This window comes from Xenopus laevis, chromosome 9_10S (genome assembly GCF_017654675.1).
Source record: "Xenopus laevis strain J_2021 chromosome 9_10S, Xenopus_laevis_v10.1, whole genome shotgun sequence".
NCBI lineage: Eukaryota > Metazoa > Chordata > Amphibia > Anura > Pipidae > Xenopus > Xenopus laevis.
The window spans coordinates 101,133,216-101,149,101 of record NC_054388.1 but is presented as its reverse complement, the minus strand read 5'-3'; the positions used below and the strand labels follow the sequence as shown (position 1 = coordinate 101,149,101).

At 41.6% G+C, this 15,886-nt stretch overlaps 1 protein-coding gene across 1 annotated transcript in view; it reads left to right on the top strand.

Moving 5' to 3' along the window:
* adcy9.S (adenylate cyclase 9 S homeolog) overlaps positions 1-15,886 on the top strand; it is a 92,636-nt gene that overhangs the window by 65,867 nt on the left and 10,883 nt on the right. The window contains 5 exon segments of the mRNA XM_041579200.1: positions 7,141-7,242; positions 8,886-9,106; positions 10,693-10,795; positions 12,514-12,722; positions 13,884-14,043. Of these exon segments, the coding sequence (XP_041435134.1) occupies positions 7,141-7,242; positions 8,886-9,106; positions 10,693-10,795; positions 12,514-12,722; positions 13,884-14,043 (795 nt within the window).

Here is a 15,886-nt window from a genome sequence, read left to right as displayed (position 1 = left end):
CATTATTTTTATAATGTTGTTTTTATTTCAAAATTACAGTTTACACTGCAAATAATTCACTCTACAATATAAAATTTTATTCCTGAATCAGCAAGTGTATTTTTTTAGTTGTAATATTGGTCTGTAGGTGCATCTCAGGTCATTTTGCCTGGTCATGTGATTTCAGAAGAGCCAGCACTTTAGAATGGAACTGCTTTCTGGCAGGCTGTTGTTTCTCCTACTCAATGTAACGGTATGTGTCACAGTGGGACCTGGATTTTACTATTGAGTGCTGTTCTTAGATCTACCAGGCAGCTGTTATCTTAGGGTGTTAGGGAACTGCTATCTCATTACCTTCCCATTGTTCTGTTGTTAGGCTGCTGGGGGAAAGGGGCTTAACGAGTAAACTTTGGGCGACTTTGGAAAACAAAGCGATCTGAGTGCCATCCTGCCGTCAGTTTAGATGCTGGCCGGCAGGAAGGCAGTTTGGGGAGATTAGTCATCCGAAGAAGAGGCGATTTGTTGCCGGGTAACTAAAACTCCCCGAATCTCCACGTGTGTCTCTGCCCTAAAGAGTGACTGAAGCAGTGTTGGACTGGGCAGGCGGGATACCGGGAGAAAACCCGGTGGGCCCCCGCCGACCCAGGTCCGCTGCTGGAAACTTCTACAGGAAGTGCAGCGCTCTTGCCTAGCCCCTGCCCCGCACGTGACCCGCACACACAAACCCGGCACGCATAAGGTATGTGCTGGGGGTGGTTTAACTTGCGATTGGTGGTGGTTGCACTTACTACTGGGGTGGGGGCCACCAGGCAGCAGCCCTGGTGCGCCCCGGACACCCCAGTCCGACACTGGACTGAACTTTATCAGAGCACAAGTCACATGGTTGGGGGCAGCTTGGAAACTGACAGTATGTCTAGCCCCATGTCAGATTTCCAAATTAAATATAAAAAAATCTGTTTGTTCTTTTGAGAAACAGATTTCAGTGCAGAATTCCGTTGGAGCAGCCCTATTAACTGATGCATTTTGAAAAAATTTTGCCCATGACAGTACTCCTTTAAAGGAACAGTAACAGCAAAAAATTTAAGTCTTTTAAAGTAATGAAAATATAATGTCCTGTTGTCCTGCACTGGTACAACTGGTGTGTTTGCTCCAGAAACTCTACTATAGTTTATATAAACAAGCTGCTGTGTAGCCATGGGGGCAGCCATTCAAAGCTGAAAAAGGAGTCTGTAGTATACAATAGGTTTCCTCAGAACTTATCTGTTATCTTTGCCTAATGGGGGGAAAAAATAGAATTCTACGCAAATGTAAATATATAATTTGGTGTAACTAGAGTGCGTCGGGCCCCCTGCAAAAAAATCTTCAGAAGGGCCCAGCGCATTCCGATCCTCCCACCCAATTTCCTACTCCGCCCACTTTCTGCCCTGACTCCGCCCATTAAACACCCAGGCCCCAATCACTCCCCACACCGGTCACATCTACTCCGTCTCATGTCTCTGCTTTCCCGCTGCAGGTAAGAGAGTGGCTGGGGAAGGGGGGGGGGTTCTTTTAAACTATAGAGGAAGCAAACCCGGCAGTCCAGGCCCCCCTGTGATTGCGGGATCTGCTTCCGCCACTGTTACAGATGGGCTCAGTGACCCCCGTTTGAAAAGTAGAAAGAATCAGAGGAAAAAGGCATATCATTAAAAAACTGTAAAAAAATAAATAATGAAAACCAATTAAAAAGTTGCTTAGAATTGGTCATTCTATTACATCCTAAAAGTTAACTTAAAGGAGAAGGAAAGGTTAAAACTAAGTAAGCTTTACCAGAAAGGTCTATATAAATATACCAGTAAACCCTCAAAGTAATGTTGCTCTGAGTCCTCTGTCAAAAGAAACACCACATTTCTTTCCTTCTATTGTGTAGACATGGGCTTCTGTATCAGACTTCCTGTTTTCAGCATAAACCTCCAGGGCTAGGGCTTGAGCATGCTCAGTTTGCTCCTCTCTCCCTCCCTCCTCCCCTCCGTGCTGTAATCTGAGCCCAGAGCTATGAGTGAGCAGGGAGAGACTCAGACAGGAAGTGATGTCACACCAAGCTAATATGGCAGCTGCTATCCTAAACAATCAGAGAGCTTCTAGAGCTTTTTACTCAGGTATGGTAAAGCATTCTACAGAATAAATATAGCATTCTAGCTTGCACTATTGTGGCTAATCTATTGGCAATAAAATGCCTCCTTAGATTTCCTTCTCCATTAAAGTTGGACACACTTTTAGTGTCTGTTATTAAGTAAAATTGTCTTTTTGGGTTAACGTCCCCTTTAAAAATTGGGGAATAGAGTAAATTTGGAGCAAATGTATATCTGTGTAATGAAGTTCATCCCAGACACGGAAGGGTCAGTAAGATGATACTCTGCTCACCCTTTGTGCAAGGCTGAACTGTGCAGGAAGGAGTTAAGGGTCAATCTCTGCAGGAAAGGGTTAAGGGTCGATCTCTGCAGGAAAGGGTTAAGGGTCGATCTCTGCAGGATGTTAAGTGTGTTCCACAGGAAGGGTCCCCCGCCACACTCTGTTCTCATTAGCGCCAATTAATTACAAATCCCCTGGGTCCATCTCCCAATGGGGAAGCGAGTAGAAAGCAAAAGTAATGAGGCTTGAATTGAATCCCAGTCCATTAATGTGCCAAGGCCTCCCACAGGCAGAGAGAAGGGCAGAGCTCACACATACGTCATGTTCCCGGCTCTAGTGGAAGGCGAGCGTCATTTCTCATTGAATTGTTTCAACTTCAAGGAATGAACTTTGTCTGCTTATTTATCTGTTCCACGCAAATCTCTAGCTTTGAATTCTGTTCCCCTAACGAGATGTCTGGGGACTGTTTTACTAGTAGAGGTAAATCAATGAGATGGTTTCTTTCATTATCTATGTTATTTATTAACCCTGCTCATTTAAAGGGTCAGTGATACTTTCATTATTTTGATTTTCCCTTCTTATTCCGCTAATAGATATATGAGGAGGGAATGAATCATCATTAGACCCTTTAGCATTTGGTGATGGTGTTTAGTAGTGCCTTGTAGTGATGTGCGGGTTGGGTTTTTCCCGAAGCCTGTCCTCCAGCGTCGGCCCGCGTCGCCCCCCACCCCCTCCACCGGCCCAACCCCCTCCACCGGCCCAACCCCCCTCCACCGATTTCCAGGCCCCCCAAATAAAACTAGTTGTGACACCTTTGACGAGTTTGTACCGCCACCGGCGTTTGCGTATGCACGCCGCTCACGAACGTTCACGAATGTGTGCCATGTATGAACGTTCACGTATGCGCGCCGGCGTTCGCGCATACGTGCGGAGGGCTGGAGGTTTGTAACCTGGTGGGCCCCCCCATGTACAGTCCGACCCTAGCGCCCTCCCTCCACCCGCACCCGCATGCACCCGCCTACCGGCTTCCATTTATAGACCCGCCCTGCTGGTATCGCGGGTATCGGCCCAGCCCGCACGTCACTAGTACCTTAGTCTGGCCTGGGCTACCATTATTATACAGTTAAATAAATAAATTAAAAAAAATAAATAAATAAAAAAAAATATATATATATATATATATATATATATATATAACAAAGCAATGTGATAGCACTCCAAGGATTTATGACATAGACATCAGTCAAGCGAAAAGGTTTATTGTATCCGACGTTTCAGTTCCAGTGCGGAACTTTCATCAGGGAAGAACCGGTGGTGTGTACAGTGGGACGTTTAAAACGTCTATTTGGCGCCAAAAGCCGTTGCCTGGCAACCAGTAAACAATGTGAACATCGTGCAAATGGTTACATAGTGAAAATACATGGCAGACATTATGTGCGTATCTGGCATAGTATACAAAGAGTTACAGACCTATTCACAGACACCTCTCTCTGTACATCTCACAGTTAACACATATGTAGTGATATCGCAACATGAGGGCGTGATTACCCTAAGTGGGCGTGGCCGGAGCTCCGTCCAAGGTCCTGTAGTGGTGGAGTAGCGCTCATTAGAGCTAAGGGCTGCAGTGGGACTGGATAGCGCATCACGTCAGGGACACGCCTCTTGGTAACCATGCACAAAACTCATAGCAGCGCCAGTAGCGCTTCACAGCAGTGAGTTTGGGACATCGTGGTATAGTAGTCAGTCTGCGGAAATCCGCCGGCTGGCCCACATCTCCACATTAAGTCCCTTAGAAAGTGCGGAACATAGGCGGCCCAATGATAATGCGTATAAAAGCATACCACCTCTTGTCCATATCCACATACCAAAACTAGGACGGAGCCATATACGGGGGAGCCCATTGCTAACGGGTAACGCCTCAAGTAAATGCTACAATTACTGGAGAACAGAGGGCACCATTAGTGCCAGGGTGTATAAGGAATCATTGGTCTGAAAACTGATAAAAACAATTAAAACCAAAAGTAAGCAGAATACTGTCACTTAATGGGTCCAGCAAGCAAGCTGTTGGTGTGAGGGCAGCAGAACATTAATACATACAGAGTAGAGTTTGTATAACAAGGAAACTTATATGTAGACCAAGATATGTTTAAAGAAAGCAGCCCAAAGGTAAAGTCTCATTCAATCCATGTGGTGTTACAGTATTCAGTTTATGTATCCATCTGGATTCTCGTCTTAGGAGCGCTTGATCTCTGTTACCCCCTCTCGCCAGAGGAGGTTGGTGATCAATCACCATACACCTAAATGTAGGTAGTGTATGTCCTTTCAGTAAAAAGTGCTTAGCAACGGGTTGTTGGGCTTTACCTTCCTTCCAAGCTTTACTGATGGATGAGCGGTGGTTGGCAATCCTTTCTTTCACTGTGGTGCAGGTTTTGCCCACATAATACATCCCACATGGGCATGTTATGAAATACACAACGTAAGTCGAAGTGCAGCCAAGTCTATGCCGTATTTTGTACCTTTTACCCGTATGTGGGTGGGGAAAATCAGGTCCTGTGAGAAGACATCTACATGTAACGCAATCAGGGCATTTGTAGCAACCTAACTTGGACTGTTGGGACAGCCAGTTGGTGTGTGTACTTGGTGTTCCTTCCATATCTGTTCTGACCAATAGGTCTCTAAGATTTTTCCCTCTTCTGTAGCCCATCATGGGTTTTTTGGCCGAATAGAGACTGAGAGATTCGTCCATGTTCAACATAGGCCAGTGTTTATCAATGCTTGCTGTGAGTTGATGAGAAGCAATGGAGAAGGTGGTACTGAATATTAAAGGGTTAACAGGCTGTTCTTTTTTTGTGGTTGAACAAAGCAAATCTGATTGTGTATGTTTCAGTGCTCTATTGAGTTGCGAAACCAGCAAATCTTGTGAGTAGCCCCTCTCCAAAAATCTGTCAAGCATCTCACGTAGTTGGAGTTCGGCAGTCTTTCTCTCATTGTTGTTGCGTATGACCCTTAGGAACTGAGAATAGGGAATTCCACGTGTTGTAGCTGGAGGATGATTGCTGGCAGCATGCAGTATGGAATTTCGATCTGTTGTTTTCCGGAATAATCGTGTCCCTAGTGTACAGTTTTCCAAAAAGATGTTGAGATCTAGAAAGTCAATGTCCTTCTTGCTATGATTAAGTGTCAATTTGATGGGACTATCCAACATATTGAGATGTTGATGAAAGGATAGTAGGTCTTCCTCCGTGTCAGTCCATATCATAAACAGGTCATCTATGTAGCGAAAATATGTTAATATGGACTTGCCCAGATAAGGATAAATCTGAGTCGTCTCAAAGGCGGACATGAACAGGTTGGCATATGAAGGTGCCAATGCACTGCCCATAGCTGTGCCCGACGTTTGGAGATAGAAAAGTTTTTCAAATCGGAAGAAGTTTCTCGTTAGCGTGAGTTCTAGTAGTTGAATCAAAAACTCCACAGGGACATCCTTCGGGGGTGTGGATCCTAGTGCACGTCTGCAGGTTTGAATTCCCTGGTCATGTGGGATAACTGTGTACAAACTGGTGACATCCATTGTTACTAGTATACAGTCAGGTGGGAGAGATGGCAACTCCTGGAGTCTTCTGATCACGTGGCTGGAGTCCTGGGTGTACGAGGGCATAGAATGTACCAGAGGCTGAAGGTAGTGGTCAATATAGGTGGAAACTGACTGGTACAGGGAGCCAACAGCATCATTGGGCCGCCTATGTTCCGCACTTTCTAAGGGACTTAATGTGGAGATGTGGGCCAGCCGGCGGATTTTCCGCATGCACCCGCCTACCGGCTTCCATTTATAGACCCGCCCTGCTGGTATCGCGGGTATCGGCCCAGCCCGCACGTCACTAGTACCTTAGTCTGGCCTGGGCTACCATTATTATACAGTTAAATAAATAAATTAAAAAAAAATAAATAAATAAAAATATATATATATATATATATATATACACAAATAAAAATGGTCCTCTGCACTCAACCCATTATCAATATATTTAAGACATAGATATTTTTGTGCATACTGCTACTGAAAAATGCCTTACCCTTTAAACAAAACAGGGATTGTTTGTCCATATATTGCAATATTGCAATGAGGGTGTGACCACAAAATATATATAAAATACAAGAGTCCTCTGCACACAACCCATTATAAATATATTGAAGACATTGAGACATTTTGTGCATACTGCTACTGAAAAATGCCTTACCCAGTACTATATGTGACAGTGACCCCAGCTTTTCGGGACAATGACTCCAGAAATAAATGAAAAAAGGGACATAGGCTGTGATTTTACTGACCATTGGTTAGTCACTCAGATAAACTGCTGACCCTAACCTAAGGGGAATTGCAGGGCAGTGATATATAGGATATATTATATATATATATATGATATATTATACATTAGGAGGATAATCTGTCAGGGCCTTTGTATATTATATCTAAAAATATGTTTGGATAACAGGAAAGAAACTACAGCTAATGAGTGGACACGGGAATGATCTTTTCCTTCCTTCGAGCAACTTGTCGTCCTCTTCCACTATTCAGCTCCTCGCAAATATCCCTTCATTCCCCTCCACCCCACAACCTATTCTTGTACTTTCTATTGGAACGCCATTCATCTTTTGGCTGTTATTTGTTTTGCTATTGTGCAGTGCAGCTGGGGAATATTTCTCTGCTCCATAAATATGTGATAATTGCAGTTAGTGAGTTGAGTTGGTCTCATATTTATTCCTGCCGCGCAGAGCTGTCCTTCCTGCGGAGAATCCGCGGCCCGAGATGGCCCTGAAGAAGGCGTGTCTGCTGCTAATGGAGGGGGCGAGGAATGGAAAGGAGGAGCCCCACGGGTAAGGCAAATGATTATAGAGAATTGAGGGATATAAAGAAGAAACATGCCTACTTCCCATAGGGCTATGGAGAATTGAATTAAGTGCCAATAATGTTAAAATATTAATTTTCCCTCTACATTTGTATTCATAATGGAACTATTTAGAGTTAAATGTACAGGATTATTCCGCTTGCTATTTTTCCTATTTTCTGTAGAAATGATGATTGCTCAATGTCTGGCCAACACATTTATTTCTTGTCATAGCCCTCATTTAAAGGGTTTGTTCACCATTAAATTAACTTGATGTATTGATGTACAGAGTGATATTTAGAGACAGTTTTCATTTTTTATTATTTGCAGTTTTTGTGTTATTTAGCTTTTTTTCCCCGCAGCTCTCCAGTTTGCCATTTTAGCAGTCTGGTTGCTAGGGTACAAATTACCCTAGCAACCATGCCTTGCTTTGAATTAGAGACTGGAATAAGAACAGGGGAAGATCTGAATAGAAAGATAAGTAATACATAAAAATAACAAAGCAAAAAGATAAAAATAACAAAAAGGGGGTTATTTATTAAAGGAGTGGTTTAAGATAATTTTAGTATGTTATAGAATGCAATTCTAAGCAACTTTTCAATTGGTCTTCATTATTTATTTTTTTTATAGTTTTTTAATTATTTGCATTTTTCTTCTGACTCTTTCCAGCTTTTTAGATGGGGGTCACTGACCCCATCTAAAAAAACAAATGCTCTGTAAGGCTTCAAATGTATTGTTATTGCTACTTTTTAATTCCTCATCTTTCTATTCAGTCCCTCTCCTATTCATATTCCAGTCTCTTATTCAAATCAATGCATGGTTGCTAGGGTAATGATTGCATGATTGCTAGGGTAATCCTAGCAACCAGATTGCTGCAACTTCAAACTGAAGAGCTGTAAATATCTCAAAAACCACAAATAATAAAAAATGAAAACCAATTGCAAATTGTCTCAAAATATCCATCTCTACATCACACTATAAGTTAATTTAAAGGTGAACAAACCCTTTAAAGTCTGAATGCCAAAAACCTTTTTACTATAATATCCAAATTTTTATTGGGGAAAAAACTCTAGTTTTTCGAGATTTATTATACTGGAGGATGGAAAAAGTCTCAATCTGAAAATCCAGAATCTCAGACCTTCCTAGGTTGTATATAAGTCAATGGGAGAGGTCCCTATCCTATTTGAAAGTTTCTATTGTCTTTGCTGAAATTAGCTTAAAAAGCCGACTATTTCAGCAAAAATCCCAAAAAATCGAGTGATTCTGGAAAAAACTCACATGATTCGGTTTTTCCTTGATTTTATCGAGTTTGTCCCCAATCAGATTAAATTGTGCTTTTTTTTTTAAATAATAAATAAGGTCCAATGGTGGATTCTAGTTTGGTCGGACTTTTTTAATTTAAATATTTGGATTTTGATAAATGAATTGATTTGTATAGAGCATTTGCTTCTTTGATTTGAAGAATGGGAAGACTCAAAAGAAGGCAGCAAATAATTCAAAAGCTAAAAAAAAATATATAAAAAAAAAGTTGCCATTCTATAACATACTAAAAGTTAATTTAAAGTTATGATTTCCTACTTCTGTTCTGTTCACTTGCTTTGTTTTTGGCATTATATATTTTATTTTTTGCAGCCTTCTGCCATCGGGCGTCACTTAAAGACCCAGAACGGTCTACTGAGCCCGCCTCCAGAGGACACTCTTACCAATAGCCAGGCTTCACTCTATGACATGCTCCAAGAAAAGGGCCGCTGGTGTGGCGTCAGTATGGACCAATCAGCTCTGCTTCCTCTCCGCTTTAAGAACATCCGAGAGAAGACCGACGCACACTTTGTGGAGGTTATCAAGGAAGACAGGTGAATGGGGGATTGACGCAGAGGCATGGAGGGAATTTGTCGGGGTAAAGGTGCTATAGGCCAGAATGGTTGTACAGGTATGGGATCCGTTATCCTGAAACCTGGCCATCTCCCATAGACTCCATTTTATCCAAATAATCCAATTTTTTAAAAATGATTTCTTTTTCTCTGTAATAAAAAAAAGGTCCCTGTACTTGATCCAATCTAAGATATAATTAAAGGGAATGTATAGGCAAAAAAATATAATCCAATTTTTACTTTCTTTAATGAAAAAGAAACTTATCTTCAATATACTTTAATTAAAAAATGTGTACCTTTTTTATAATAAACCTGACTGTATGCAGTGAAATTCTCCCTTCATTTACTGCTGTGGAAAGGAATTGTCAGACAGTCCCTAACTTCTCTGCAGGGAAACAATCATACTTATGAACAGCAGGGGGAACCCGGCCTTACTTCCCAGCCGTGCAGAACTCAAGCAGCTTTGTTTGTTTCCCTGTAGAGCAGTCGGCGACTGTGTAGAGATTTGTATTGGATTTTATTTTTGCCTTTACATCCCCTTTACTGTTTCCAACTCCAGCTGCAGGGACAAAGATCATGGAGCCAGATTTAAACAGATAAACTGGGATTCTATTTGGAGGATTATTTTGCTGCAGCCACTGGTTCTGCAGAGTTGGAGAAAGTTTGTATTAAACAATACAAAAACTATAAAATCCACATTAGATCACATGACAACACAGGACCCAGTGCAGTCTGTATATTCTATTAATCAGTCTTGCTGTATCGGCTTCTGGCAGATTTTATTTGACTTGTGCTGTTTTGATCATTTATGATGATCCCTAAGCAGCCCAGACCACACTGAGCATGTGCACAGTCTTGGTCTTGCAAAGATGTATAACAAAGTTACAAGATGGTGACCCCCTGTGGCCAACAAGCATAAATCATTTGTTTGATTAGGCTTGTGGTGCAGTAAGTTCATGTTTATGCTTAGTATACAAAATACAGCATTTCTAGCCTTATTCTATATATTTATTTAGACTTTACTTCCCCTTTACTCCTTATTGGAAGCAAAACCAGCGTGTTGGGTTTATTTAATGAGTTTCTAGTAGACTTAAGATTTGAAGATCCAAACTACGGAAAGATCTGTTTTCCGGAAAACCCCTGATCCTGAGCATTCTGGATAACAGGTCCCATACCTGTATATGAATGTTGGTTAGGGGGAAGGCCTATAAATGGATACATATTCATAAAGCATAGTGTATTATTATTATTATTATTATTATTATTATCATGTACATATTCTAAATGAGGAATTTTGGTGAAATGTAAATTTCAATACACTTTAACGAGTTTATAGTTTGTATTGACAATAAGGTATCCCTGTGATCAGAGTGGGTTGATGAGACTGGATTTTATAAAAAAAATATAGCAGCCAATGTGAGGAAAAAAGAGAATGCAATAATGCACTGGGGGAGAAGAACTTGTAGAAAGCATATAGAGAACATGCAGAGCACAAATGTAATAAGAGGAATGTGTGAGGAAACAAGAGGATTACATCTCCCCCTGCTGGGCTTTCTCTCTAATCGCAGCCTGATGAAAGATTACTTCTTCAAGCCGCCTATCAATCCACTCAGCCTGAATTTTCTGGACAAGGAGCTGGAGACGTCATACCGAGCCAGCTATCAGGAGGAGGTACTGTACGGTCATTTAGAAGCGGGAGGTGCTGAAAGCCAGAGGAAACAACACATTATGTTTGCCCTGTGGTTGCTACAAACCCAACACAGAGCAGACTATGTTCAGTGAGAGCAGAAAGCTCTTGCTTCATATGTTATACATTAAATTAGGGATGCACCGAATCCCCTATTTTGGATTCGGCCGAATCCTTCGGAAAGATTTGGCCGAATACCGATTCCGAATTTGCATATGCAAATTAGGGGTGGTAAGGGGAAAACATTTTTTACTTCCTTGTTTTGTGACCAAAAAGTCACGTGATTTCCCCCCTTGTCCCTAATTTGCATATGCAAATTAGGATTCGGATTTGGTTCTGCCAGGTAGAAGTATTCAACCGAATCCGAATTCTGCTGAAAAAGGCCGAATCCTGGCGAATCCCAAACGGAATCCTTGATTCGGTGCATCCCTACATTAAAGAGATTCTGTCATGATTTTTATGATGTAGTTTTTATTTTTAATTACACTGTTTACACTTCAAATACTTTACTCTACTATATAGAATTTAATTCCTGAACCAACAAGAGTATTTTTTTTAGTTGTAATATTGGTGTGTAGGTGCATCTCAGGTCATTTTGCCTGGTCATGTGCTTTCAGAAAGAGCCAGCACTTTAGGATGGAACTGCTTTCTGGCAGGCTGTTGTTTCTCCTACACAATGTAACTCAATGTGTCTCATTGGGACCTGGATTTTACTATTGAGTGCTGTTTTTAGATATACCAGGCAGCTCTTATCTTGTGTTAAGGCCCCCATACATGGGCCAATAAAAGCTGCCGGCAGACCGAGTCGGCAGCCTATTGGCCCGTGTGGGGCCATCCGTCAGGCTTTCCTGATCGATATCTGGCCGAAAGTCGGCCATATCTCGATTGGGCACGTTAAAAAATCCTTTTGGATCGCGCCCGCATCTGTGCGTTTATGCAGTCCCGCAATCTGACCTCCCGTATCGGATGCAATGGATGTATTTTGACATCGCCAAACTAGTGGATCTCTACATCTATGGCCACCTTTAGGGAGCTGTTATCTGGTTACCTTCCCATTGTTCTGTTGTAAGGCTACTGGGGGGAAAGGGAGGGGAATGATATCACTCCAACTTGCAGTACAGCAGTAAAGTGTGACTCAGGTTTAGCAGAGCACAAGTCACATGACTGGGGGCAGCTGGGAAACTGACAATATGTCTAGCCACATGTCAGATTTCAAAATTAAATATAAAAAAATCTCTTGACTCTTTTGACAAATGGATTCCAGTTCAGCATTCTGCTGGAGCAACACTATTAACTGATATGTTTTTTAAAAAAATTTTTTTCCCATGACAGTATCCCTTTATGTCTGGTTTTGCTTTAACTGTAAACTTTTATTATTCTGCGGATGAACTGACCTTATGGTCCATGTTACTGTTCCTGTAAGAAAAAAGGAAAGATTAGCCTTCCGTATAAACAGGGGCATCGTTTTATTCCAAGTAGCACTTGATACATGAACTTTCTTCGTGGCTATGACATTCTCGGCCTGCTGTGGTTAGACATGAGTAGTGTGTTACAGCGGTGTGTATCCTGTGAGTGTATCATTGTTTTCCCTGTATAATGTGTGAGTGATTTCAGCACTGGCAGAATCAGGCGAGTGCAGCAGTCAATCATGATGTTCTTGTGCATACTCAATGATAACATGATTTCTTTCCTGCCCATTCAGGTTATGCGGATAGCTCCAGTGAAGACCTTTGCCAGTGCCACATTCAGCTCTTTGCTGGATGTCCTCCTTTGCTTCTTTATCTTTGTTCTCCTCTCTGTGGCCTGTTTCCTGAAGCCGGGCACCAATCCCGAGCCTCCTCCAACTCTGGCACTGGTCCTGCTGTCTGTGTGTGGCCTCTTGGGCTTCCTCTCATTGCTGGTTTCTGTCAGGTGAGCTGACAAATAATGACCCTGGACCATCTGTATGAACTAAGAGGGTTGGGGCTGATTAATGCTGGTTCAGAAGTGGGGCCTCAAACCAATAAAGTCTGAAAACAACTAGTAAGTAGGTTGCTCCTGAGCCCAATAACAATACGAATAAGTGTCCAGTAAGTTCTCCCTCTTCCTTTATAGAGAAATCAGTTATCTTAAATTAGGGATGCACCGAATCTACTATTTTGGATCAGCCGAATACCGAACCGAATACAGGATCTGGTTCGGCCAGGATTCAGCCTGTATATGCAAATTAGGATTCGGTTCGGCCGGCAGAAGGATTCGGTCGCATCCGAATCCTGCTGAAAAAGGCCGAATCCTGGCCGACTCATGAACTAAATCCTGGATTTGGTGCATCCCTATCTTAAAGGAACAGTTCAGTGTAAAAGTAAAAACTGGGTAAATAGAAAGGCTGTGCAAAATAAAAAATGTTTCTAATATAGTTAGTTAGCCAAAAATGTAATATATAAAGGCTGGAGTGACTGGATGTGTAACATAATAGCCAGAACACTACTTCCTGCTTTTCATCTCTCTAACTCTGAGTCAGTGACTTCAAAGGAGAACAAACCCTAAAGTTAAAAAAACCCTACTCTACATAGACCCCTCCCCCCCAGCCTAGCTGCTACCCCGGGCAAATGCCCATAAGTCTTTACTTACCCCTCAGTGCAGATTCTATCCAGCGGAGTTCACAGGCGCCATCTTCAGCCGCTTCGGTTGGGGCTTTTGCCCGAGGTAGCGATTAGGCTGGGGGGGAGGGGATCTGTTTTTTTTAACTTTAGAGTTTAGTTGTCCTTTAAGGGGAGCTGCATGGGACATAACTGTTCAGTGAGTTTGCAAGTGATCCTCAGCATTCAGCTGAGAAACATTTTAGAAACATTTTTTATTTTGCACAGCCTATCTATTTACCCAGTTTTTATTTTTACACTGAACAATTCGTTGAATGTAAATTCTCAAATTAGTTTATAAACCTCCCTCCAGTGTTGATCCAGTGACGTTTCATAAACTGGCCTTTGCAGGGGAACAGAGACCATTTTAGTAAATTGTGGAAGTAGAAAAAAAAGAAATTGATCTACACCCAGAACATGTGATATTCATTGCATTCTGGCTTTTTATACACAGGATGGCATTTTTTCTTGAAGACATGATGCTGTGCACTAGACGTCTCCTGGAGTTCATCTCTGGATGGGTCCCTCGGCATTTTATTGGCACTGTCCTTGTGTGTCTCCCAGCCGCGGTCATCTTCTCGTACCTTTCTTCTGACTTCTACAACAACATACACGTAAGTCTCTGATTATATAGTTAAAGGGAATTAAATGAACATTTAGTATAAGCTTCAGCATACTGAAATAAGAAACTTTGTAAATACAATCAATTAAATATTCTGCATTGTTTCTGAAATAATCAAGTTTATATTCCACTTCGCTAGCGAATTTACGCCAGCACCCATTAGTAAATCGGCGAAGTAACGTAATGACGTCATGCTGGCGAATTTTCGCTATCGTTAGCCACTTTGCCCTTTAGTAAATTTGCCCCTTAGATCCAATATATCTTATAGGGGGCTCCTTTTGCCTAGAAGATGTATTAGAGCTCACTCTATTAAAATCACCAGACATCATGTCTCTCTACATGCAGAATTTTTGCAAAAGGCACTTATTTTGTTAGATTTTGTTTGTACTGAAATCAGTTATTTGAGTGAGCTCTAATACATCTGCTAGGAAAGGGAGCCCCCCGTTATAATATATTTTGTATCCAACTGTCAATGATTATCTGACACCCAACTCCTGCATGAAGACAGAATGAAGAGAAACAGATGCTGAGAGAGGGATAGTGAACTATTTTAGAAACCATACAGAATATTTAATTGATTGTATTTAGAAAGTTTCTTATTATATTATGCTGAAGCTGATATTGAATTTTCATTTTCGAGATAGTTCCCCTTTAAAATATAGATTTCATAATATTTTATAATATTTCTTTGTCATACACTGTATATATGAGCAGGGTCGGACTGTGTGTCCAAAGTCCTCCATGAAAACTAAAAGGGCCTCACTACCGGTGCCGGATATCTCACATCACTCTCAGACCCCTCCCCCATGCATGTGCGACAGCGGCGCATACTTCTGTCTTACCCTGATCTGTTTGGGCCAAAGGGGAAAGGAGAGTGGATGGTCCTGGCGGGAGAGCAGTTTTGGGCCAGTGGGTCCCATGAAGGCCGGGGTCCACTAGGTTTTTTTCCCAGGGACCCACCAGCTTAGTCTGACGCTGTATATGAGAGTGTATTCTGTAGCATTAAAGGGGAAGTAAAGTCTAAAATAGAATATGGCTAGAAATGCTGTATTTTTTATACTAATCATAAACATGAACTTAGTCAAAGTTTGTTTAATACAAACTTTCTCCAACTCTGCAGAAGCAGTGGCTGCAGCAAAATAATCCTCCAAATAGAATCCCAGTTTATCTGTTTAAATCTGGCTCCACGATCTTTGTCCCTGCAGCTGGAGTTGGAAACAGTAAAGGGGATGTAAAGGCAAAAATAAATTCCAATACAAATCTCTACACAGTCGCCGACTGCTCTACAGGGAAACAAACAAAGCTGCTTGAGTTCTGCGTGGCTGGGAAGTAAGGTGGGGGCTCCCCCTGCTGTTCATAAGTATGATTGTTTCCCTGCAGAGCAGTTAGGGACCATCTGACAATTCCTATCCACAGCAGTAAATGAAGGGAGAATTTCACTGCATACAGTCTGGTTTCTTATATAACGGTACACATTTTTTAATTAAAGTATATTGGAGATTGGTTTCTTTTTCATTAAAGAAAGTAAAAATGGGATTTTATTTTTTTGCCTTTACATGCCCTTTAACTAGAAAACACATTTTTACCTACAACTGAACATGATGAAAACCTACCTGTGCTGTTTCTTAAAAGAAAGTAATTTGTTTTTGTTCTTATCTCGTTTCCTATTTGGAAAAGTATTTAATGGCCATGACTTTTAGTAGCTACATATAAGGAGAGTCAGCACAAAGGACAGCTAGACATAAAACCAATAAAATATTAGTGCTTTCTGTGGCAAGAGCCACTCATCCACTTTAATGCCACTGTTGCACTTCTTCTCCCCTTTGAGATCCAGG